General features: G+C 38.6%; 1 protein-coding gene across 1 annotated transcript in view; it reads left to right on the top strand.

The window, feature by feature from the left end:
* Nucleotides 1-22,491: 22,491 nt before the first annotated feature.
* Nucleotides 22,492-24,217, top strand: part of LOC103590554 (cytosolic beta-glucosidase) — a 133,218-nt gene continuing 131,492 nt past the window's right edge. The window contains exon 1 of the mRNA XM_008572806.1: nt 22,492-22,651. Within this exon, the coding sequence (XP_008571028.1) occupies nt 22,594-22,651 (58 nt within the window). The 5' untranslated portion in view covers nt 22,492-22,593. The remainder of the gene's footprint in view (nt 22,652-24,217) is intronic.

The following is a 24,217-nucleotide window of genomic DNA, read 5'->3' as shown; positions in this document are numbered from 1 at the left end:
AAGCAGGTAGGATTTGCAGAGGTCAAAGAATATGGATCTGTATGTCAGCTGATCCCAGAGAACTCATCTCTTAGATCCCCCAGGGGACTAGTCAGTGACATTCTTTCTTGGCTACATTCCTGAGGCCAAATGCCAGACCATCAACTACTAGGCAACCTTGGCAGGAAGAGAAGGGTGTTTAGAAGAAACCCAACAGTCTGCCAAGGCCTGCATAAGCATGAAACTTGAGGTATGGTCAGACTGTTGTTTAAAAGGGGTTAATCTCTTGTTGAATAAGAAGTAGTTGGGATGGTTACTTTGGTCTCAGTAAATCTCTAGGGAGAGAATAAATCACAGGATCTTGAGGGGTGAGACTATGCTAAATTCCATGCACTAAGAATAGGACTTAAGCCCTTAGCGACCCAGAAGAGAAGGCCGGGAGACTTGTGTGATTAAAGGACCTTCAGGCTTTCCACAGAAACATAAGGCTTATTTGAATAGCAGCTGACATGGGTGTGCTTGGCCTTGAGCAGGCCGACAGTGCACACTTGTCTTGTGATTGCTATCATGGAAGTATAAAGGCTTCGTCCTGTGCCAGGGAGCAGCCGTCTTCCACCACTTTCATATCTCAGGGGTCTCTTTAATGGCTTCCAATCTTAATCTTTCCTTTGTCCTCTGAGCTTTTAATATTTTCTCAAAAGTCAATCTTAATCGAACTGCTTAATCAGGCTAGCTTCTCTTCTTTGAAATTACTTCCCTTCCACAATATCTTCATAGCAACTAAGGCATCCATGCAGAAAATTAGAAATGCACTGCCCGCTCCCCTCACATTCTCCTGCCCACACAGGCAGCCGGGCAGGGTCGGCGGGTACTGTTGGCTGGAGCTCAAGGATTTAGAGAAGCTGGGGGTGCCTTCAAGAGAGAAGAAATCTTTTTACAGTCATTGCACCATTTTTGGAATATATCTCCTCGTCTTCTTCCTTCCTCATCCTTTTTCTTCCTCCTCCTCCTTCCAAATATTTAATAAGAAGCTACTAGGTCAGAGACTCTGTGCTAAGTGTTAGGATAAGTTATACACATTACAGCAATACACTGCTTCTGTTCTAAGGAAATACCCAAACTGGTTGGGGTGCTGCTAAGACATAGCAAGTAAAGATTCAGGATTTGGAGTGCGGAAAATCTGAGTTCCAGTTCTGCTCTTCTACTACCTGGCTGTAAGTCCTTGAGCAAATGATACGTCCTTACCACACCTCTATTTTCTCATCTATAAGGGGGGATCAGTAATAATAATAATACCTTTCTTATATAGTCGTTGTAGAGGAGTAAATGACAGAAAAATGTCCAATGCATATTAAGCATTTTAAAGTATTGGCTGTTTTAGGGGAGATAAGATAAAGATACAAATAATTTAAATAGTTAGTATGAAATTAGCGTAATATCATGAAAAATAAAATAACTGCAAAGAATCAGTTATTTAACTATTTAAGAAACTTTTAAGAAAGGCACATGGTAGTATAAATCCTTTGAAATGGATAACTCTTACAGTTCATAAAATTTAAAACTAAATTAAGTGTTCTAAAACCTCTTCCAATGAGACTCAAAAAGAATATGGTTCTTTATTTCCCTTTGTTGACATCAAAATTCGCTGTCACCCTTAATACTACACATTTGAAGTCAGTGAACATAAAAGTGTCTAAGATAAAGTGGATGCTGGGGAAGACATGAGAATATGCAGAAAGTGAAACATCTCAGAGAGGCGACATTGGTAGGCTGTCAGGAGCACACATGAGATAAGCAAGAAGCAGCAGGAGGCGGCCCATTGAAAATGCCCTTCCTGTAAATCTGGGTGTTGAAATTGTGTACAGGATACTCCAATGCACAGGACACTAGGGAATCAGAAGAATTAAGGGTCACAGAGAAAAACAATGGCCCAGAGTAAAAAGATACTGTGTTTTCAACCTCAAGCTGAGAACCAACAGGTTCTAATTCCACTCCATAGCTCTTTTTCCCTTTTTGTTTAATTTAAAAATATTTGTTCTTCATACTATGTGTTTTTTGGAGGAAAGGAACATGCCTCACACTTCATTTCTCCATGGAATCCAGCAAGGTGTTGAGCATCTTAGGGTCCTGGAAGGAAGCTTAGATCATAGCCCAAAACTCTTGTTTTACAGATGCCAAACATTAGACCCTCAGCTAATGTCTGTTGCTTGATTGTAGGAATTGAGAAGAGTATTTAGGAAAAAGAATCTCTAAAAGAATGTAAGATCTAGCAGTCTTTGTTTTGACACATAGGGAGCCTCCTGATAGATGATTTGGCCTCTTTAAGGTAGATGATCTAATTGCATAAAAATAAATTTTGACTAATGGCCCAAGTATATTTTTCAGTACATTTTTTTAAAAAGATGGAATTATTTTACCTGGATCCTGGAGTTCAATTCAGAAAGACTTAGAGTAATAGTGAAATAAATTTTCACCATTATATGAATGACTAAATTCTGTATATATATATATCTGTGTGTGTATATATATCACACACACACACACACACACACGCACACACACACACACACACACACACACACACACATGTAGTCATTCATGATGATTATTTGTCAGGCACATTTGTAAATGTTTCCTGTGAATGAAATAATTTAATTGTAATAACTCTCCAGAGTAGGTACCATCTCCATTTTATAGATAAGGAAATTGAGGCATAGCTTGCCCCCAAATATTTGCAGCTATTGAGTGACAGAGGCTGGATTCAAAATCAAGGAGAAGGGTACATGCTTGTAACCTTGTAACCACTACCCTTTCTGTTTTTTTTTTTTTTTTTCAAAAGCAAGAGTCTTTTTGCAGAGATGGTTATGTTAAAAGAAAAATTTGAGACAAAATAAATTCTACAAAGTTTATTTGAGCACTAAAGGATTCATGAATCAAGCAGCTCCCCAAACTGGAAGAGGTTCAGAGAGCTCCACTTCAGCAGCATTAGGAATGGGCTTTTACCAGCTGCATATAGAAGCAAAGTAAAGGGATTACTTGATTAGCTGGTAATTGGATTTTAGAGCTGAAACAATCACATCAAGTCAATAGTCAATAGTTATTGACATTTTGCCTAGTGCTTTATAGTCTACTCACTTCTTCATTCAAGAAACATTTATTTAGCATCTTCTATGTTCTATAATTAGTTACTGGCATTATAAATAAATAACAACTGTCATATTTTGAGAAGTTCCTATGCCATAGACTTTTTTTCTGAGCTTTTTATTTATACTCATCGGATCTACAACAACCCTCCCATACAGCTAATATTACCTGTAAATTACAGGTAGTGAAATTAAGTCATAAAGAAATGAAGTATGTTGCTTAATGTCCCACATGTCCCACAGTTGGTAAGCAACAGAGCTGACTCAAACTCAGGTGTTGATCCAGCCTCTAAGATACTACGCTCCCCAGGCTGTGCGTTGCACGGGTTCATGGTCAAGAGCAAACATTGATATAAAAGCAACTTATATCAATGATGTATGATGATAGGAGCTAACATAGAACTATGCAAAAATATTTATGGCTTATTTATTCCCTAAATGTGCCATGGATTTTATTCATAATGTGCTAATTCTCATGAGTTTGAAAGCTGTTGTAGTTCTTTTCCAACATTATGTTCTCAATGCTCTCTCTCTCTCTCTGTTTTTGGTGGAGGAAACTGAAGTCTAGAGTAGGATTCAAATACAGGTTGTCATGCATTAAAAATGATATCTTCTTCTACTGTTTCTTGAAGTGCTCAAAATCTGTTAGGTGCTATGAGATGGTAGGAAAAATTTACCTTACCTACCTGGGAGAGTTCTGGCTGACAAAGGAGCACTCAGACTGAGGCTTGCTGGATTAGAAGTTTGATAAGTAAATTAGAGAATGGAGGATGTCTTAGACTGTAGAGAGAGCTTGTGCAGACACACCTGGGAGAGAAAAGCAGAGTTGATTTGCGGATGAACGACTTGATTACTGTGGTTGCTGACATGTAGTGGCATGTAAGATGAGCTTTGATTTCCCACGGCATTATAAATAAAACACTAGTCCAGAGAAGGAAGAAAATAATGTTGACTCTAGGAAAATTAGAAAGGATCTCTTAGAAATGATATTTGACCCTTGAATGGTAGTAAGAATTGGACAGAAGGAGATGGAGAGGGAAAAGCATTCCACATGGCAGGAATAGCATTGGAAAAGGAATAAATAAATATTCAGTCAGTGAACAAGAATCATGAAGAATTGTTCAGTTTGACCAGACTTGGGTAAATGAGACTGGGAAAGATGCTTTGCCAGTTCCAGGAAAGCCTTGACTTCCAGGCTAAGGAATTTTATTTTACTTAAGAAATCACTGACAGAGAGACATGATCAAAACTGTGCTTTAAGAATCTGGAAGTTAAAATATTTGCAAAGCATACATCTGACAGGGCTTAATATTCAGAATAGACAAGGAACTCAAAGAACTAACAGCAAAAAAATCCAAATGATTGAAAAATGGGCAAAGGAGCTAAATAGACATTTCTCAAAGGAAGATATATAAATGGCCAACAGGTACATGAAAAATGCTCAGCATCAGTAATCATCAGGAAAAGGCAAATCAAAGCCACATTGAGATATCATCTCACTCCAGTTAGTCTGGCTATTATCAAAAAGACAGAAAATGACAGATGTTGGTGAAGATGTGGAGAAAAATAGGAATCCTCCTACATTGTTTGTGGGACTTTAAATTAGTACAGCCATTATGGAAAACAGTATGGAGGTTTCCATTCATTAGTGGGAGCTATAAAATCAATCAATCAATCAATCAATCAATCAATAAAGCAACAATAATCACAGTACTATGTTGAACTTTCAGAAGGAGAGAGCAAAATTGTGGTTACTAGAGTTGGAAAAGGGGAGATGGAGGGAAGTCAGTGAGAAATTGATTAATGGACCCGAAGGATGATTATGTATTGTAATGATGAATATCCTAATTATCCTGAACTAATCATCATGTATTTTACACAAGTATTGATAGTCAACTCTGCACCCTACAAATATGTATAATCAATTATGTTTCAATTAAAAAAAACTTTTTTATTATTTTTTTTAATGTTGGAAGTTGATATAAAATTACTTCACAATAGACTTTAATAAAAAGTATTGTCAGATTAATTTTGTTCAAAATAAAGACTAAGACAAATAATAAAATTTACTTTGTATCACATGGTTTATTCTGCAACAGGCTGCAAGTAAGGATTCATTTGATTCTTAAGCAATCACGGAATCAGACAAATGAGAAACATCAAGAAACACGGATTTTTGGAGATGTTCCTAAGCCCATTCTGTTCTTACATGATAGTTCAGGTCTGACTCCAGGCTTGCAATTTTCCGAGTACCCTTAAGGTAGGGCCTGGCATGTCGCGTTTCTTTGTTTTCTTCTTTAGAGCATTTTGTTCTTATTCTCACAAAGAAAATGATAGAAGTCTGAGATGTCTGTTTTACCATGAATAATAATAGTTAACATAAATGATGATTATATATCAGGCACAGTTCTAAGTGCTCTGTGAATGAAATAATTTAATTCTAACAACTCGCTGAATAGATATCATCTCCATTTTACAGATAAAAACGTTCAGTTGTAGTTGGTCCCCAAGTACCTGCAGCTAGTGAGTGACAGTCTCAATTTGAATTCACGGAGTAGGGCACATACTTCCAACCTTGTAACCACTACACTTTACTCATATTTCTCAAGATCAAGAGTCTTTGGGGGGAGTTGGTTATGTTTAAAAAAAAAAGAAAACTTTAAACAAAATAAATTTAATAGAGTTTATTTAAGCATTAAATGAATCAGGTAACACTGAAAACTGTAAGAGGTTGAGAGCTCTGCTTTGTCAGTGTCAGGAGTGGGCTTTCGTAGGCTGAACATGGAAGCAAAGTAGAGAAATTGGCTAAAGCCAGATGTTTGCCTTATTTGGTTATGAGAGGTTACTTAGTGGTTTTTGATTGGTGAAGCTTAAGTTTTGTTTTACTGTTTACATTAAATTGTTTACATAGGAACCCAAGGCACTGGAATTATGTCAGCCTAATAGTTTCCTTATTAATTATTCTTAGAATTTATGTAAGTGAAAAATAAGTGGCATTTTCAGACAACAGAATTATTTCTGGGCTTGACTGAATATCCGTAATAATATCGTATAATAGCAGTTGCAATGCAAATCTATATAGTGACTTATTTGAAAGTAATAATTCAAATTTACCGGTTCTGCAATGGTTGTCAAGATGATATTTGTAGCATTCTAATCCTTTTATAAGCACACCCTCCAGCTGACCTAAGGTTGTGCATGTTCAGAGCAAGTAAGTAGAAGGCAATGAATTCTGAAAGTGACTTCCATTGTTCTTAGCAAATGTCAGAAAGCATCTTAAATTTCTCATTTGTAAAATAAGGAAAGCAGAAATAAACTCTAAGAAACTTTCTGATTTTAAATAAGAATGACCAGTGTCCTCCTTCTCTTTGCTTTTTTTTTTACATCATTACATCAAAAAGTATATCCAATGCTGTAGGTCAGATGTATCTCCCAAAAGTCTATGTGTTGGAAATATGACCTCCATTGTAACAGAGTGGGAAGAGGGTGGGAAGTCCAATTATGGTATTTGAAAGGAGAGGAGATTGGATCTCAAGGACTGTACCCTCATTACTGGGTTGATCCATTCATGGAGTAATGGGCTTGGTTCTGATGGCTTTATAAGGGGGACAAGTGAGAAGGTTAGCTCTCTCTTGGTCATGCCATCTTCTCTCACAAGGTGGTACCCTGAGTTGCTGTAGAGTCACCACCCAGAAGAAGGCCCTCACCAGATGCATTCTCTGGAATTTGGATTGATAGATTTTGGACGTGACTGGCTCCATTGTGCACACAATAAGCACAAAATAGCCGCCGGCCTCGTCTTGCACTTCAGCATGAAGCCCCTTCCCCCTTCCCTTTATGAGAAGCCTCCTGACTTAAGCAGAAACAACTTTCTGGGCTTCTGCATTGGCACAGTTCTCCACCCAGTTACATGAACCTAATGGTCCCTGCCCCCCATACATTTCACACCCAACAGCTAATAAAGACTCTCACAATCCCACTGTTGCTGCTGCCTTCCATTTTGAGGGCAGCCCCGGGCTTTCCCCCACTTTGGGCACAGCCCGGCCGATTCTTTTCCTTTAATAAAGCTTGAATGGTACCTGGCGTCTCTGCTCACTTTCTTTCATGGATGTCCCAGCCTCTGAAACTATAAGAAATAAATTTAATTCCTCTATAAGTTACCCGGTTTCAGGTATTCTGTTATAAGCAACAGAAATGGACTAGTACACTGAAGTGATTGATACCTGCCATGGGAATCAGATCCAGCTTGTTGAACCATTTTCCTGGAGTGACTTGTAAATCATAAGCAGGTCACAAATTGCGAGGTCTTAGAGTCTGGGCTTGTCCACCAACAGAAAATTAAATTTTACTGATGCCACAAGCGGGTGATAGATCTATTTTACAGGTTTTAAAGAGATGAAGGAAGACATCAAGATGAGAAAGAGAATGACCAAGATGATTTATGGAAAATGGATTTAAACAGACATGACGGAGATGAAGAAAGCTTGGAAAAGCAGTAGCTCTTTCTTTCCTTCCTTCTTTCTTTTTCTTTCTTTCTTTCCTTCTTTCTTTCTTTCTTTCTTTCTTTCTTTCTTTCTTTCTTTCTTTCTTTCTTTCTTTCTTTCTTTCTTTCTTTCTTTCTTTCTTTCTTTCTTTCTTTCTTTCTTTCTTTCTTTCTTTCTCTCTTTCTCTCTTTTCTTTTTCTTCTCTCTTTCTCTCTCTCTCCCCTCATCCCTTTCCTTCTCCATCTCTTTCTTTCTCTCTTTCTTCCTTTTTTTCTTTCACATTAGCCAAAGCTGATCCCTTTTCCTTTAATCCTTCCTCCCCTTCGTGCCTGACTTAATCAATGAGAATCACAGGAATGCAAGGTGAGCTTCCCTGTAGATGTCAAGATAGTTAAGACAGGGTCCAAGAACTCAGAAAGCTTACAATCAACCAATGGAAAGAGACTGCCAGCCTCTGTTATACAAAGGAAGCAGTCTGTAGGAGGTAGAGCTGTTTAAATAAACGTGTGAATAGCCCAGGAAGTCAGTAGACAAAGATGGTTTCTGTTACAGCGGGTGTCCAAAACAAGGAGAGAATGGTACTCTTGGGTTTTCATCTCCAGTGACTTCCACACAGTAAAACAGCAACAGTTCCCACATCCCAAATGATTTTCCTTTTACTTTTGAACATAAATAGATGATCTCACTCCATGGGCTAAACCTCCTCCTTCCCAGCCACTACTTATTTAGAAAAATCTGAGTTTTGCCTAAATGAAAAATGGTGATTTTTAAAAAAAAAAAATCAGTTTCACAAAAAGGCAGAACGGGTGAGGCCTCAAGGTTTGTCCTCTTGCAAAGCATTGAAAAGCCAAAATCTTCACACCCTCTTCACACACTGAAGATTAGCTTTGAGTGTTTAGTAGTTTAAAGCACAGTCACGATTGGGGGCAAAGCCAATAGGTTTTGTTCTCAAATAAATTCCCATTCCACTCCTTATTAGTTTGGAATTTAGCAAGTTGCTTAAACTTGATGGCTTTCCATTTCTAAATCTTTATAAAGAGAATGAGACTTCTTGGCCTTTGGGATCGTTGTAAAGAGGAACACTTGGCAAAGTGGATAGGATAATGACTAGTCTACAGTTGATTTTCTTCCCCTCCCTTACAAATACCTAGTTTCACTGTGCAGAATGGGAAAAGCTATAAGACAAGCTCAAGTAGTTAAACCTGAGGTGTAGGCCTCAGCATTGTGAATCCAAGTCCCACACATATTGCTATGGAACAAACCCAAGTGCTAGAGCTGATGTGATTTGGCTTAGAGAAGTATAACTTTTCTCCTGCCTGCTGTTGGGGCTGAGAACATGCCACCCCAAAGTGTGGGGCTTTGGCATGCTATGGACTCTGAACTGACAGGGATTCGAAAGGCCCCAGAATCAAAGTCTTTCTGAGCTTCTTCTGTTTTCCTGCCTCTATCCCCAGAAAGTGATTCACAGAAACAGTAATTCCTCTCCCCCAAGGTTGGTCATAGAAACTAGAACTCCTTTTCCCCACAGCAAGCCATAAAACTAGAAAAGTCACTCTTCCCCTTCTCCCATTTCAGAGGGATCCTGCCCCATAACCAGAGGAAGGAATAATACACAGAAAGACCAAGAAGAATCTGAGAGACAGGTCTTGCTTGGTTTCCTCTCTCGGCTTATCACCATTCAATCATACCCTAAATCCAGTCACATTCCTACATAGCGGTCCATTCTTCATCGAATCTAAGCATAAAAATACTCAGCTTGTCCTCGGTCTTTGTGTAAAACTTTAAGTGCATTCGTTATCCTTTCTTTTGTTAACCCATCTTTTGTTATGAGTGTCGGCTGTTACCTTCACGATGGGGGAGAAAAGGTATGACACGTTTCTGTTCCTACCCTGTCAAAGGTAAGCCAATCTTCCAAAAGTGTAATTCTAATCTATATAAATTAACCCAAGTAAATTCTTTGTCCCCTTTTTTTAAGATTATATAAATCATGAGAAAACTTTTAAAGAAGTATTTTGATAGTTTTGGGGTTTTTTTGGTTTGTTTTTTGTCTTTTTTTAAAAGTATAGTGCTGATGCAATGAAATGGAATACAAGAATTCTGGTTATATGTTGACCCTGGCAAGAGATATTTGCCCAAAATATGCTGATCATTTGAAATCCCCCTCTTGGTTTGCAGACCTGGTTTACTGTTTTCTAGTCAATATGCTACCCATTATTTTGGGTGTGCCACGATATCATGGGTTTTCTTCTTTCTAGTGGTTGTTAAACCCAGTGGCTAGCATATATCAACACATATTTCCAGCTTTGTTACTTTCTGCCATCTTCACTTTTAAACCAGGGAGAGAGAAAAAGTGTAGAGGGGATTTTCTTTCTTTCTTTCTTTCTTTTTTTTTTTTTTTTTTAAATACAGAGTAAAGAGTCTTTGGCCAGGAATGGAATTCTTGTAATCCTCTTGGTTACTGTTGGAAATATGCCTGTTGGTAAGTGGAACTACCAAGTGAAGATACATATGTGCCTGTAAGAAAAAAATATAGAATTCTCTGATATCCCAGCAAGCTAAAATATCAAAGAAAATTTGGGAAAAGCTCTTCTGGTATAGGGGCTGTAAGGTAGAAATGTGTTCTGCCTTCTAGAATAATAATTGACTATCTTCAAGTGGAATGAAAATGCTGGAAAGAAAGACAGGACTTGGAATGAAACCACGGGGACTTGCGTTCTGGCTTTGCTAACTTATAACAGCGCTCCAGGCAATTCTCTGGCTCTCTTCTTCCTGCATAAATGTTGCGCCTTGCTAAATGACCCTTAATATCATTTCCATCTCAAAAGACTCCATGAGCCTAACTGAGGATTCCTCTCTGAGCTCCATGAATAGGGCCTTTATAGCTCGATGTTTTATGATTCTGAATGAAGGTCTTACTTCCACTTGACCACTGTGGAAAGGGAGGAGAGAGTTCTGGAAAGGGACCGCGGGTAGTTAATTGCTACACCATATGGCACAAAGAACAGCTGTACCACAAGCATTTCTGATTCCTAAAAAAATATGCTGAAGTGGACAAAGAAAGACCAAATAGTAGAAAGGCGAGACCCGCTGGAATGTTAACTTTATTTAGCCCCAAATGACTGGCTTCCTGTTGTGACATTATTACTCAATGCATCTATGTTGACATTCAGAACAGTTGTTGCAAGTGCTCAAGAGAGAACAGTGGGCCTGTGTAACTCTGCTTTTCCTCTCTATTCTAGCTGGGTGGAGAGGAATGCACACGTAACCTGCTTTGAAGAACACTAGTGGTTAGGATCAGGGTCTGTTGATGGTTAGTAGATTATCTACTTCTCCTGTGGTCTCATTTTAAGAAAAGTGCTTTCCTCCTTATGGCATATAATGTATCCTTATTGTAGAACATTTGTAAAAACACAATTATAAACGAAGATAAATATCATCGTAACCTCAACACCAAAACATAAGCACATTTTGGAAATACATCTCATAAGAAATATATCAGTAAGAAGTCAAAGGGGATGGGCAGGAGGAAATGCATATGAAACTCGAGACCTGGAGAAGCGACCTTTGCTACATGCACACGTTTTTCACGCTGCACCACACTTTCCAGGGGCTCAGCTAAACATTTCGGAGAGTGAAAGCATCGCTGACATTTAAAAGCTGAAGTATGGACTTGGGATAAGGCAATGTTGTTCTCTGTTTCTGAGGGAAGAAAGAATCACAGTGTACACCAGGAAAATAATTTTGGAAACTCAGTAAATTGTGAAGGTGAAGCTGAGCCAGCTTGTGGTTAAAGGCACAAAGGATGTATTGTTCACTCCCCATAAATGATTTCCCATATGTGAAGTGGGGCCAATCCTAGCAGGTGACTTCAGAGACATGGAAACATTTAACCACGTATGAGTAAGTCTTGCAAACACATTTTTTAAAAATGCAAAACATAACCTTTAAAATAAAATTCGTGGCTGTCACACTTAGAGACTGAAAGCTCAAAAAGCAGGACTTGTTTATACCTACGACAAAGGCTAAGGATCTGTGGTTTTATTGGATTTCTCATCCCAAGAAAATATTTACACTTGGAGGAGATGATGTGTTCTTAACTATAAAAGTCATATACAGCATATTTGAGAAGAATATTGCAAACAAAAATGTTTTTTTCCTTAGCCTGACAAAATTGACAGTTCTGCTTAAGGAATTAAAAAAAAATAGGTAAAATAATCATAGTTCTTTTAAATATGTGAAGCTTTTTATTCTTAGTGGAGATGTATACGGGTGATTGCCATGAAGGGATAAGATCTTTGGTGAGTGTCCTGTTTTCTACTGCCACAAAATTCCAGTCACTAAAATTTTTGGACACTTAGATCTATATAAATTACAGGAAGAGAAAAGAGCACCACAAGAGAGAGAGAGAGAGGAAAAAAAAAAGATTAGCAGAGACATAGTTCAGTAGATCAGAGGCAAAATGGAATAAATTAATATTGTAGGGAACTATAGATTATTTGGGGGAGTTTAACAATGTTTGCCATTTAATCATTGACAATCCAATTATTAAAAAAAAAAAAGCAATTATTGATTTAGAGGTCAATTTGTTTTTTGGGGGGAAAAAACAATCCAAACTAAATATTAGCCTTAGGCATTAGCTATTATGCCAAAAAATAAAGTCCTTATTTCCAGTGGAAGCCTCAAGGTTTCTAAATAACAGAGGCAGAAATAAAACAAAAGCTGCATGCAAGCTGGGGAAAGTGGTTCACAAATGGATGTGGCAACGCTGGCTGGTATTCTGTCTTTCCACAAGTAATCTCTGAGTGCACTGAAAGTGCACCAGACTTCATCCTTAGTGTTCTCTATCTCTGCTCTCATTCTGATAGTTTCCAATTGCCTCTCTAAGGAATCTAAGGAGGGCTCCACACAAAAATTACATCAAGAACTTCTCACACTGTACTGTAGGACTGAAATTTAATTGCAGCAAGTATAGTGGAGGGGAGGCAAAACTTCACCTCTACCCTCTTAGGGTTCTGACTGGGCCTTGAAAATTAAATTGACAATAGATTAACAGGAGAAAAGCATATAAAGTTTTACATGGACATGGGAGTCCCCATAGGAAAATGCAGACCCAAAGAAGTGGTAAAACCCAAGTGCTTGTTTAGTAGATTGAACAAAGACTGGCAAATGTGAGGAAAAGCAACTGGAATGTATGGGACAACCAAAGAAAGAAAAGAGGTTTCTGTTTTTTGAAAAAAAAATTTTTTTTTTCAAGATATGGAACCAACCTAAATGTCCACTGATGGAAGACTGGATGAAGAAAATGTGGTATATATACACAATGGAACACTACTCAGCCACAAAAAAGGATAAAATTCTGCCATTTGCAGCAACGTGGATGAGTTTGGGGAAAATTATGTTAAGCGAATTAAGCCAGACACAGAAAGAGAAATACCACATGTCCTCACTCATAATTGGGAGCTAAGAAAGAAAGAATCACAATAATACGTTGAACTTACTGAAGGAGAGAACAGATCTATGGTTACTAGAGGTGGAAAAGGGGGAGTGGGAGAGGGATAGGGAGAAATTGGGTAATGGACACAAAATAATTACGATTTGTAATGATGAACATGCTAATGATACTGATTTGATCATAACATACTGTACACAAATACTGATAGTCAACTCTGTAAATATGTATAATCAATTATGTTTCATTTAAAAAATAAAATAAAGATTTTTTTAGTTTTGCATGTGTTTTTTAAAATTATTTTTTTAATTACACATATTGTAATTATTTAAAAAATAATTGTATATATATATGGGGTTATTTTAACAAGGTCTCTTTGTACAGATTTTTCTCAATCTTGAGTCCCTCTCTCTTGTGACAAGAATATTTCTTCTTTCTTGGTTTTGGAAGGGTATCTTTCACATGGGAGTTTTTCTTTTTCTTTCTTTCTTTCTTTTTTTTTTAAAGATGACCGGTAAGGGGATCTTAACCCTTGACTTGGTGTTGTCAGCACCACACTCTCCCACTCGGCCGGCCCCTACACATGGGAGTTTTTCTTTTTCTTTCTTTCTTTCTTTTTTTTTTAAAGATGACCGGTAAGGGGATCTTAACCCTTGACTTGGTGTTGTCAGCACCACACTCTCCCACTCGGCCGGCCCCTACACATGGGAGTTTTTCTACTGTCTCTGGTGATAAGAATGTTTCTTTTCTCCTGGTGCAGGCGGACAGATGGTCCCTTTTGTTGCTGCTTTTTAAGTGCCTCAAGCCAGTAGGACAGAAGTTTTCTGTCTGAGTTCTGTGAGGAGTGTTCTTAGGGTAACCACCTTCAAAAATGGTTCTCACCCTAGTTCACATCCCTTGTTTCTTGGTTTGAAACTTCTCCAGTTTCTTCCCATTTTCGCACGATCTTCAGTTCCTTCAAAAAGTTGTTTTGGGACCGACCCCGTGGTGCACTCAGGAGAGTGCTCCCACCGCGGGTTCGGATCCTATATAGGGATGGCCGGTGTGCTCAATGGCTGGCACTTGGTAGAGTGCGACGCTTGGGAGTGTGGCGGTGCTCCCGCCAAGGGTTCGGATCCCATATAGAGACCGTTCTGCTCACTGGTTGAGCACGGTGCGGGCGCGACACCGAGGGTTGCGATCCCATTACTGGTCACGAAAAAAAAAAAAAAAAAAAAAAAAAAAAAAGTTGTTTTGGTGTTATGTTTAGAGTTTGAAAATGAAATCGGCCAAAAAGTAAGTTTGGTACAACCTACTCTGCCATTATCAGAAGGTAGAACTTCTGTTTTTATCACAGTTTTGACTATATTTTGGGGGGTTTTGTTTATGTATATAATGTCTGTCTCTTCAATGAAACTCTAATCACATGAGGTGAATATTATAAAAAGAGGTTTTCAGAATAATCTTCATTTGTCACAAGCTCCCTGCTACTGACCTTAACTGTCACAGCATATTTTATGACTTCACCTTGATTTCAGGAAGGAGAATAATATAATGCCCATCCCATATGAATTTTGATTTTGTATGTGAAGATTACAATGCAAGAAATCATTAGTCAAAATGTATCCATATAAAACCCACACACAAAATGAAAATATAATAATCTTTTATAATCAGTTAAAATGGACAGATTATATTGCAGCTCTAAATGTTATGAATAGAAACATTAAATTAGGGACTGTTATTTCACTATATACCATTGTGCAATGCAAGGGACCCCATGTGAAGGGAATGTGAGTCCAGTACAATGTTACCTGCTGGAAGACGGGCTAACTGCAGAGGCTGAGGAATGTCCCACACCATCAAAAACTGGGGGATGGAGTTTTATGCTAGCTACACTAAGATTGGGAAGCTTCCAGTTTTTTGATGGAATCCTCTTAAGAGCACCTTTGTTCTCTGCTCTCTGAGCCTAAATCCCAAATTCAGCCAGTGCTCTCAGAGGATTGCATCCCCCACTGATGACCTCATGGGCACAGCAGAGCCAGGCAGCGTCCTGTAGTTTTCAGTACACTCTTCACCTCTCTCTCCCCATCTGACTTCTCTGCTTTGAATCTATAAGGCCTTGGGAGGAGGACTGAGAAAACACTTAGGAAAACTATAGAGAACTCTCTACTTACTCTTAGATTCTTCCCCGAATAACCTGGAGTAAAAACGGGATGCCATTAAAACAAAGTTGGGGAATTTCTATTAGTAGATGGGAAGAGGGTTTAAATACAGACCATATGTTCAGGGACTAACTGGGTTTGCCTGGTTCACCATTATCTTCCTATGATTTAGCACAGTGCCTGGATCACAGTAAATATTCCATATACATTTAGCATATGAATTGATGAATTTAGAAAAAAAAGAAAAGACCAAATGAGCTTTTAATTGTTATCTTGCCTGATTAAGGCAATCCCTACTTTCAGAGAGGATATGAATTGATGGAGAAGACAGACAACTAAACAAATTTTAGAACAAAGTGCTATGAGTGTTATGCTAAAGGGCATAGAAGGGACAATGAGAGCCTTGGGCAGGGGGACCTAATTTGTTCTGAGGAATGTGTCCTTAAAAAAGTAACTTTACACTGGTCACTGGAAGATAAGTGAGAGTTAGCCAAGATGAGAGAGAAAAAAGTTCTAGGCAGAGGAAACATCATTTGTGAGGAATCAGTGCTAAGAAAGAGCATGGAGCATGGCAGATTGGAAAAGCTAAAAAAAAAGTTAAAGAGCTTTTAAGATGAACACTGGTGTGAATGCGAATAGAGGAGAGGCAGGAATCAGACCATGCAGGCTTTGCAGATATTAAGAAGTGTGAATTTCAGGGGCAGGGGCAATTGTTGAATAATTTGTGGTTCAGAAAGGTGGCTCAGGCTGCAGTACAGTATGATGGATGGAATGAAATGAAGTTGGGAAACCACTTGGAATTATCAGGCTGGAGAGGATTTCTATTGACTTTTCATAGAGAAGAGGCCACAGGGATGCAGGTAAATTGACATATATAAGGTACACCAAGGAATTAGAGTTGACAGTGTTTGGAGGTGGGCTGCATGTGAAAGGAAGTCAGAGGAGGATAGGAGAAGAGTTCAGATGGTATCCAGGCTACACGGCAGACTTTGGTCAGGGTTCTAGACTAAAAGTTCTGGGTAGGTTCTTCTGGATCTTAAGCTAATAGGCTGTGCTTGCTTCCCAATCTAGTTGATCTAAAATAATTTTATTATCACTAAAATTGTTCTTTTTCACTCTGGTTGAACATTTTATTTGGTCAATTCCTCTCTTTTATGCTCCCTTTCCAGATTGTGGGCCTCCAAGACATCACTTTATTTACTGTGGGAAGAAAACATGTTTAAAGTTCCAAACCCAATCCCTGAAGTGATATTAATAATCAAAGATGTTCTCCAGTGCACAAACACTCCTGGGATTTAGATGGATTAACTACAGTCTAGTCCCGAGGCATATGGCACACCGGTATGCTGCCAGAAACAGTGTAGAAATAAAACCCCTTCATTGTCTGCACCAAAGCCTTTGAACTTGGGTAACTCTATTCTCTTTCTGGTATTTAAAACCAGGGCTGGAACTGAGGGCCAGCACCCCTTAAATGTTGCCCCTCAGGCACCTGACTTGCCTCACCAGAATCTCAGCTCAGTTTACCACTTTTCCAAATACCCTGTAGGAATACAAGTGGAGTCAGATTGTATGGAGTGGGGTGAGGTGTTCTTAGGAGGATGATCCGAGTGGCTAACTCCAAGTTTGTTAGAATAACATATCTCGAGAATCCGAACCACATTGATGAGGTAGAGTCCCTGGCAGCTCCACTGTGAATAATGTCCTGAAATGTGCTACTGCTAGAACTTGATACCACAGCTGTGGGTATTTGTTGGAAAGCTCCCAAAAGGAACTCCAAGGGCTCTGCCTCCTCTGACTGCCTTTTATTCTTACAGCGCTAAGCTCAGTAGCTTGGAGTGGTACGCAGTGGTTTTTGTGACTATTTGTATGTCACTGTTAGCATCAGCCTGTCAACACTTTGAAGGGCAGAGCATTTTTTGTTTGTTTTGAAAATTACTCAATAGTAAATCCTTAATTATATAGCGGTACGGTTTTTTGAAAGGTTGAGCGATGCACTGCTGTTGTTTTGTATCTCTTTTATGCTCAATCTTATGGGGTGGATGGCCTTCAATAAACAAGTGCAAATAGTGGGATTGAATCCCACTTGAGACTGCCATTAATTATCTCACATGTATCTTCATTTCCAGGCTGATGATATGAGCCAGGATTGAAGACAGGAAAAATATCCAGTAAAGGTGTTTAAGTTTCTTTATTTGGAGAGAATTAATGATACAGAGACACATATATAAACCATACACACATAAACACATACACACATCTACTTTCATGTCTCTACTCATTTGTACATGACTACATCTACATAAGAACATATGTACTCTAAATATCTCATACACACACTCACACACACACCCGTGAATTTGAATTTTTTGGTTACAAGTAACAGGAAATCCAACTTGAAGAGGCCTAAAGCATAAAGGGAATTCATTGGGTTCACAAAAGGTTTATTTTCCTCCATCTTTCCTCTATGTCCTAAGGCTGGTCCTCTTTATGTTTATAAAATGCTGCCCAAAACTTCCACCTTGAGGTGTAGCAGGAAGAGTATGTCTTTTTAGGTCACTTCTGTGAAAGTGTGAGAAAGCTTTTTCTCAAAAACCCTAATGGACTTTTTCTTACTTCTCATTGTTTGAATTGGGTTTCAAGCCCATCTGTAATCTAATCCCTGGAACTAATGAGATGAAATATGAAGATAGCCTTAAATTAATTCCTGAGGTTGGTGGGTTATTGGGTGGGGCCCAGTGTCAGGTTTTCCAGAAGCATTTAGGCTGCAGAGGGCAAAGGCAGATGCCTGAAGGAAAATCAGATTCTATTACCAAGAGGTAAATTGGCTGAATCCTGGGTGGCCAGATTAATACATGTCTCTGTCCCCTGGCTGCCACACATGTACACACACACATCATGGTTGTCAGAATGTTCACAAATCAAAGTTTTCCTTTATTATTGATTTTCTTTCTGCCCTTCAGAATATGTTTTGACATATTCTAAGAAACTGAAAGCACTGTTATAACTAATTAATTTTTGCATTTTCATGCATGAGAAGCTGGTGTTACCACATTGAGTTAATGTGATTCCAGCCTAAAGCAATAAAATTGATGTTTTGTATAGCCGGGAAGGGCTCATAGGAAGTAAATATACAATTGCAATTAGAATTATTGAAATATTAAAAATAACTTGCAGGAGTCAGGGGCCCTGTTTGGGAAGCACTTTTATAAAATGTGGTATTTTAGTTCAAAATTTGACTAGATCTTTCCTGGCCAATTCAGGATGAATCAAGATGAATAATCCTTGGCACAAACAACTACAGGTAGCTTTGCCCTTTGGTATGCCTCACCCCCCTCTCCACCCTCCTTCACTTTCCCTTTGACTTCCTTTCTTCTCCAATGATAAGATATCAGTAAAGAGGCTGCCTTGCTGGAAAACAGTGCTTTGAAGTCATTAAATTGCTCTCCTGGGCTTTTTATTTAAAGCATAGCTGTTATTCAGAGTGTGTTTATCAGAAACTCCAATCTCAGTGGTTTAGCAAAATAAATAAAAGTTTATTTCTCATTCGTACCACAGTGCAATGAGGGCTGCTGCAGGGCTGGTGGGTTCTGTGCTCCATGCAGTGATACAGGGAATGAGGCTCTTTCCATCTAGGAGTTCTTAGGGCCTCGAAGTTTCCCAGTGGAGCCTGTATATCCAGCTGGTGGATGACAGAAGAATGAAGACACATGGATGAAACGTGAATGACTGTTTAGGCAGATTTTAGTGAGTCAGCCTGGAAGTGGCCCATATTACTTCTGCCCAGTTCCACTGACCAGGTCACAGTCATATGGCCACACCAATTTGCAAGGGAGCTGACAAACGTAGTCTGACAGTGCCAGATGGAAAAGGAAATAGAATTGGTTATCACACACAGGTATCTTTGCTATAGAGAGACAAAGGCTCATTGAAAACCTTACTGTTTTACCTAACACAGGTCCACATGAACATTTTGAATGTCAGAGTTTTTGAATCTCAGCAATTCAAATTGGGAGGGTCAAGGTCATGATTAATAGAGCTGAATCCTTATTAAAGAACAGTTTGTTTTGTAGTTAACAAGGACACACATTTCTGCAAGATTTTTCCCCTTATAGGACACTGAATTTGTAGTCTCTTTGCACACGCAGGACTTCTAGAAAGAGCACACTTGTAAGCAAAAACATAATGCAAGCAACTTATATTATTTGCCTTCAGCTTGGGAAGTAGACAGAGGGTGATGGCTCTCATGAATAGCAGGACTTGTGCTGTTCTTAAGCAGTACCTTTGTAAAGTGGCAGGACCTCAGAGAGATTACTGTGTGGTTGTAATGAAGGTAGTTGAACATAAAACCTCAGATTTATACCCTTGGAAAACAATCCTGTGCTTAAAAGGCAGAATTAGTGGACTTGAACGGGCTATAGTAGGTTCACAGTTTGGCGAACTTGGCATTAACCAGTGTGGACCCAAATTGGAAGGTGAAGAAATAGGGACAGCAGGCATTTTTTTTTTTTTGTATTTGGCCTTCACAAGAGCTAAATGGAGAGGACCCAAATAACAAAAAATTAAATTACCAGCCAGTTTTCCTGAATGGGGCCATGAAGTGAAAATTCTTTTTGTATGAAGAAAATAAAGAAATGCAGTAATTCTTTCTCACCTGATATTGCAGCTACAAATTCATGTCTTAGAGTCATAAGGGCCTTCATGCAAGGAACATCAGTGAAAAGAGCTCTCTGAAAGGGGAGGAGGATTCTGAGGACTTGTGGACAGCAATGGAAGACCCTGAAAGAGGGAGAGAGAGGGTACCAGGAGAGCTATGCTTCTTAAAGTGTGGTCTGCAAACTCCTTGTGGTCCATAAGGGTCATAAGACCCTTTTGGGGATCCACAATGTCAAAACTGTTTTCATAATGATACTAAGACATTTGCCTTTCCAGTCTCATCTCTCGTCTTCTATGAGTGCACAGTGGAGTTTTCCAGAAGCAACAAATAAAATAAGAAGGAGGTATGAGCATCCGCCTGGCTTCTATTAAACCAGGCACGGAAGAGATTAGCAAAAATGCAATCAATGCCACTTTTCTCACTACATATTTTTTTGAATTATATGTATGTGTGTGTTTTATAAAATATGTTGTTTATGTTAACATGCTTTTCATTGCCATTTTAAATAAAGTCAACAATAAATATTTTAGAAAATTCTCAGGTTTAATTTCTAATATTGATAAATCTAACCCACATTAAGAAAATATACGTAATTTAGGAGCCTTAATGATTTTTAAGAATGCAAAGAGGTCCTGACACCAAAAAATTCGGGAAAGCTGTATTACAGAATCCAATCAAAGTTGAGAAAAATTAAATTCTGCCATTTGTGGACATCTAGCTGCAGAGTGTAGATTGCTTTTTCTGGAGAGCATCTTCAGAAGGGTAGTAGCAATTAGTTAGGAGCTATTGGAATCGACAGCTATTGGTGAAATAACTAAATTTTAATACCACTTCCTACAGCAACTTGTAAACCTAAAAAAATTGCAATACTGCCATCTAGTGTTTCATAATGAAATTTTAATATATATATCTTTTCATTCAATTTACAGTGATTGCTTAAGAACCGAATGACTATAGGGGCTAGATTTAATAATTTGTTTTGTATTTTTGACGTTTATTTTACCAAACATGTACTTTAAATATCATAAATGGCTTCCTTCACTTCCTTCTATATTTAACTGCTTCTTTCTCCTTAGGGTTAGGATAACTGGAGAGGGTAGGATTTCAACCTAGTTATACCTCATTCGAAACCTTGTGTTCCTGTCATGGTACAGTACAGGAGGATTTAGTTCAGTTTGGGGGAAACTGAACTTTCCTCACTTTGATTATGTCCAACTCCTCTCTCCACAGGCATTTTTTTTTTAAATAAACTTTTTATTTTGGATCCATTTTAGATTTACGGAAAAGTTACAAAGATAGTGCAGAGAGTTCTCAGGGCCCCCTTACCATTTCCCCCACTGTCAACATTCCACATTACTAAGGCATGTACCCACGGGGTGCCTGCCACAGTGGTTTTAAGCCCAAGATCATGACTGTGAAATTTCAGAAACAGAAACTTGGGGAACCATAAGAGTGGGCTGGGGAAAGAAACAGGTTAGACAGGTATAGAAAAGATTAGGACTTGGTTTATCACGCTTCTCAATAGCCACACTGGAAGCTGGAAAATGATGAACTGTTTTCAAAATCCTGAGTGAAAGTTATTTCCATCATAAAATCTTGTACTAAAAAAACTGCATATCAAGTGTGATGTTAGACTAAGATAATCTTGGAACCACAGGGTCTGAGAACATTTATCTCCTATGCCCCCTTTATCAGAAAGTTATTTGAGAATTTGCTCCTCTAAAAGGGGAGAAGAAACAAAGAGGGCGAGAGACCAGGGGAGAGGTGCGGGGACTTCTCTGAATGATGTGGAAGTGATGGTGGATGCTGATAGCTTTGTTGTGGTCTAAAAAGTATACAGTGCGGAATGAAGCAAGAAAACAGAGTTGTCTGAGCAACTCAGAGATTTATACTTCTGTAAGAGTGTTTGGGTACGAATCAGTGACAGGTATAGAGAAAATTAAATATGTATAAAAGTGGGCAATTCATTAACCCCAGAAAAAGTAAAAAGTTGCACATAAGCAAGGCATACTACGTGGCTCAGCTTTGAACCATAAATAGTATAATAATGTAAGTATCAAACTTATTTAAACAGAAAAAGCAATCTTATCATGTTGGATAAATGAGGGAAGGTAGGGGAGAGGGAAAAAGAGAGAAGAAAGGTGAGAGAGAGAAGAGAGAGAGAGAGAGAGAGAGAGAGAGAGAGAATGCTAGATTCTTTATCCCTATATCCAGAGGTCAATAGTTATCTATTATTTGAAAAATAATTAAGAAGCAGTACCATCAGCTTATTACTGAAACAACATAGGAATAAATACCAGAAGACGTGGTTGAAAATGGTTATTTCTAGGGAGAAGGGATCAGTAATTGATAAGAATTGGTTAATGGAAAATTCTAGTAGGATTATATGACTTTTTAAAACAAGGTCCATGTTTTACATTAACAAGGAAAAGATAAGGTGCATGGGTGCCCTGACGAAGCAGCGACCTTGGTCAGCAGCCAGGCTAATTTGACTCTGTTAAATATCAGGAGTGCTGGGAGAAGAAAATATAATTGCTTGCTCTGTAAAAGTGTCTTAGATTCTCATCAAGGCTGTGGCCAGTCACGTGGGATGCTTTAATCGCTTCCCTTCTTGTTTGCACATGCAGAGACACCATTGGGGTGAGAGTTTACTTACTGTTTGCACAGTTGCTTGGCTCCTCTGGCTAAAGGGTGCTGGGCTCCTGTTAGCTGAAGGTTCTAACTGGCCTCCTCTGAAACCATGGCTTTCCCTGCAGGCTTTGGATGGGGTGCAGCCACAGCAGCTTATCAAGTGGAAGGTAGGAGAAGCTCCCTCCCTTTCACCAGGGCTGGAATGGATTACTCCTGGTGGGTTCCGTATGTCTGAGAAAAAGGTGGGGTAAGGAGGCAAAAAAAAAAAAAAAAAAAAAAAAAAAGGCAGGAAAGGATTGAAGAGTCCAGATGGATATGAAGTGAGACTGTGTCCTTTTTCAAACAGAAGAGGCTCACATTCCTTTGTCTCTTTCCTTAGGCACACGGGGTGCTGGGCTGAGAAGGCAGAGACCAAGCTGTAGCTATATTTTTGCTCAGTCAAGCTTTTCTGAGCATCAGTTTACACTGGACCAGCTGGTTTTGTAATTGGTGTCTTGAACACATTTGCTCCAAAGCTCCCTAAAAAAGAGAACAATTTCTCCTATTGGCTGGAAAAATATTGGGTAAATTCCTTCAAGGAGCCCTTCATTAGTTGGGAAGAGTGCGCTGTTCTATTCCTCGTTAGCACAAAATAAGGCTGAATCTCACATGTCGCCCTATTTTCTCGGGCATATGGGAAGCAGAGGGGAGCGACTATAAGATGGTAGAGAGCACCCAGGACGGACTTGAGGCCTCAGTTCTAGCCTTCATCCTCTCATGCATGAGCACATGAATCCATTATTCTCCCTGAGTCTCAGTTTCTTCCTCTGTAAAACAGGAAGATTAGATTCACTTTTTAAAAAAGCTCTATTTTCAATAGCCAAGAGCTGGAAACAACCTAAATGTCCATTGTCAGATAACTGGATAAGGAAAATATGGTATATTTACATAATGGAATACTACTCTGCCATAAAAAAGTGTGAAATTCTGCCATTTGCAGCAACATGGATGAACTTAGAGAAAATTATGTTAAGTGAAATAACATAATTTCACAGAAAGAGAAATACATGTCCTCAATCATAAGTGGGAGCTAAAAAATAAATAAATAAATAAAGAAAGAAAGATAGAGCAATCAATAATATGTTTAAATTTCAAAAGGTCAGAACACGTGGGAAGGAGGGTAGCGAATGAATTTTAAAGGGCCATGAAAATCGATTACATTGTATGATGTTGAATATGCTAATTGTCCTGATTTGAACATTTTACATGCAGGTATCGATATTCAATGCTGTACCCCACAGATATGTACAACCATTTTTCAATTAAAAAAAATATATATATTATTTTTTTCCTCAAAGAAATTAAGCTTTGTTAATACCTACCAAGGGGAAAAATGTATTTATTTGGTCAAATAAGTCTGTGAAATCCTGGCTTAAAAAAAAGCTATGCAAGTTTCTTGTACTAGTTTCCTAGGGCAACTGTAATAAATTATCACAGACTGTGAAGCTTAAACAAGAGAAATTTATTCTCTTACACTTCTGGAGGCCAGAACTAGCTATTTGAAGATGTAATTAGCTTAGTTAAGATGAGATCATTCTATAGCAGGGCAGGCCCTTAGTCCAATATGACTGGTGTCCTTATAAGAAGAAAGAAATTTGGACACACAGAAACATGAGGCAAACACCATGGGGCAAGAAAGGCCGGGACTGGAGTGGGGCAGCTATGAGCCAAGGAACTCCAAAGACTGACAGCCA

The sequence above is a fragment of the Galeopterus variegatus genome, unplaced genomic scaffold (assembly GCF_000696425.1).
Source record: "Galeopterus variegatus unplaced genomic scaffold, G_variegatus-3.0.2 Scaffold837, whole genome shotgun sequence".
NCBI classification, from domain to species: domain Eukaryota; kingdom Metazoa; phylum Chordata; class Mammalia; order Dermoptera; family Cynocephalidae; genus Galeopterus; species Galeopterus variegatus.
Note: the sequence above shows the minus strand (reverse complement) of the source record. Positions and strands in the feature narration are given on the sequence as shown.